At 41.1% G+C, this 2,630-nt stretch overlaps 1 protein-coding gene across 4 annotated transcripts in view; it reads right to left on the minus strand.

Annotated features, from left to right (window-relative positions):
* Nucleotides 1-1,722: 1,722 nt before the first annotated feature.
* The window catches only part of LOC108575317 (protein NDRG3), a 163,559-nt gene continuing 162,651 nt past the window's right edge, over nucleotides 1,723-2,630 (minus strand). For 3 of the 4 annotated variants that reach the window (XM_017938083.1, XM_017938082.1, XM_017938084.1), the window contains one exon: nucleotides 1,723-2,113. In XM_017938083.1, the coding sequence (XP_017793572.1) occupies nucleotides 1,968-2,113 (146 nt within the window). In that variant the 3' untranslated portion in view covers nucleotides 1,723-1,967. The remainder of the gene's footprint in view (nucleotides 2,114-2,630) is intronic. The other variant, XR_001891428.1, reaches the window with a different exon arrangement.

A 2,630-nucleotide genomic window follows, 5' to 3' on the forward strand; every position in this document is an offset into this window, starting at 1 on the left:
AGGCTTTTCTCCGTTACTTTTTGCACTATTCCACCGTTTAAAAGTCTCCGTGGAGAACGAACGAAGCGAAGTCATCGAAGATATATTCTTGGACGCATGATCTGTCGATACCTACCCTTTTCCTTTCCCTCACTCCTTTCGTTACCTCGTCGTAATCTATATTTTTTCTTCTAAACGTCGTGTCCGCGACAATTCGCGATTACGAAATCATGGTAACGGTGTTCGTCGTATCGATCGAGCATCGAATGGAATATCTCTGTGTCGTCGCGAGTAAAGTCGGCCGTGTGTGTGTGTCTTTTATATCGATAAGGATGCAACAAGCTACGACGACGGCGCCCGGCGTATTTCACTCGCGACAAGCGCGCGAAAAAGTGTTTCTAAATAGTAGGCGCGGCCTGGACGGGTTCTCAAATTTATAAAAAGGCATCACGCCCCCCCGCGGGTTATCTGTACGGTTTTTCGCTCGAGCAAACGCGAGTTAAATCAGCTCGAATGTGCGTAATGCTCTTTCCACGAACTTGATTCCCTCGGTACTGCACCTACCGGGCTGTTTTCCCCCGTCTCCTCTCTTTCTTCTCATTAATAAACGCGGAAAGCAATAGTGCGCGCGCGCTTCTCTACGATGCAGTGCTACACCACACATGTTCGCCTTTTTTGTTAGGTTTTTCTTAAATGTAACTCGAGAGTGTTTCTCTTCACCTCTCTCCTATCGGTCTCGTTTCAACGATTATTTAGTTTAGAATCGACAAAGATCGAACCGTATCGATCAATTGCTACACGATTGTTTTTATTACACGAGAAGAAATTTTAGATTTGGACAAATTTTGACGGATTTCTCGAATCGATTTTCTTCTCGTTTTTTTTTTTCTTTTTCTTTTTCTTCCTCTTTAATTCTACGTACGTCGTACGACATTGCCTCTGTTTTTCTATTCGTTTCTTCTTTCTCGCCTTGAGATTTTTCGTTAAAAGTCGCGTTATCGTGTAAAATCGTGATTTCGTTGTTCTTCGACGTTGTACGAGAATCGTATCTGCAATTACCGATGAACGCGCGATGGTTGTTGGATTGTTTCTCCTTTTCCTCTGACGCGTCGAATATAATCGCATGGAATTTGAATCGTTTAAAACACGTCCGTCGGCGACGGTGGTATAACGTTTCGTTGAAACTTTAAAAAAATACGGTGTTCCGCAGTGAACAAAGATACCGTAGATAACAACAGTAAAAATCGTTTTAAGTTTAATTATTCGCAAAAATGTCGCAACCTCGGCGTCTGTGTCTCCTTTTTCCCTCGTTTTGTTGCTCTTCGTTAAAAGTGAATTCGCGTTTTAATGTCCGAATCGTACTGAATCGTTTTTAAAAGAGTCCCGCGAACGACAAATCGGGTCGAACGTTGTTCAAAAGTATCGTGTTGTATCGGATGTAACCTAACCGGGAAAAATACGGTTCTGTCGATGTGTTTCGTGAAATGAAAAAAAGTACTACCGACTAATAACCTAATCTACGATCTAAATACGAAACTAAAGGAGAAAACGGTGCTTGCATGGTCGCTACGAAATAATCTTGTACTATTTAAGAGAATTCATTCCACTTGTCAAGTTACCTTAAACGTTGTCATAAATAAAACGGAAGAGAAAGGACGCAAAAAACGAACAAAAACTTACAAACGTATGGATCAAACTTAAAGGTACGCTTAAGAACTAAACAAACTCAAATAACGATGCTAGGTTGGACGAAAAACGGAAAAAAAAAAAAAGAATGAGAAATTAAAATGTTAGAGCCACGTCGATCGTTGCCCCGACGAAACCTTTAAAGAAGTCGATGTTCGATTCGCGTGGTTTGTTTCTTTTCTTTTTCTTTCTTTCGTTATATGCTTTTTCTCAGCTCTTGCGTGCTTCTTTCTTTCTTTTCCTTTTTCGTCGTTCGAGAACAAATCAATGGCGATCATTGTGAGATTTGTCGGAGGAGAGATTTAACAAACGACCGCCTCCGATATGGGATTCTCGGTGATGTGTATAGTCGCGGTGGGCCAGTCGATTTTCTTACTGCATACGTGATTCAGTCCCTCGAGGGAGGCCAGTCTGTAGTCAGCCATTTTCAGTGGTGAGAGCGGTGCCACTGTAAAGAGAAATAAACGAAAATGCCAGGTCAGAGTAATCGGTGTGTGTTTTCGTTTCACGTTCTTCCAACCTCTCGATGTGGCGAGGTTGGCTTTGATAAAAGAAAGTATCCACATATGTATGTTCCGTTCGTTCGAACAAAAACTCATTGTATCACAAATATAGAGGGGGGGGAGGGAAAGAAAAACGAAGGCGAACGAAAACAGAAACATGGTGGAGAAAACAAAGTAGACACTCACAGCTGGATTGTTAAAACGAAAAGATCCGAGAGAGAAAAGAATTAAAGAAAGAAGAACAGACAGAAATGCAAGCATGCAGAAATGAAAAAGAAGAAAATTAGAATTACGCGTGTGTTAGAGTGAAACTGTTTCATGTGCAGAGGCATGTGAATATCTGCGCAATTTGTTGTTTCGCTATTCTACTGCCCAGTATACATATATGTGCGGAGTCTTTCTTTCGCTGTACTTCTTTCTTTTTTCTTTTTTTTTTTCATTTGCGTTAATTACTATCTGTTC

Source organism: Habropoda laboriosa, unplaced genomic scaffold, assembly GCF_001263275.1.
Source record: "Habropoda laboriosa isolate 0110345459 unplaced genomic scaffold, ASM126327v1 scaffold244, whole genome shotgun sequence".
NCBI lineage: Eukaryota > Metazoa > Arthropoda > Insecta > Hymenoptera > Apidae > Habropoda > Habropoda laboriosa.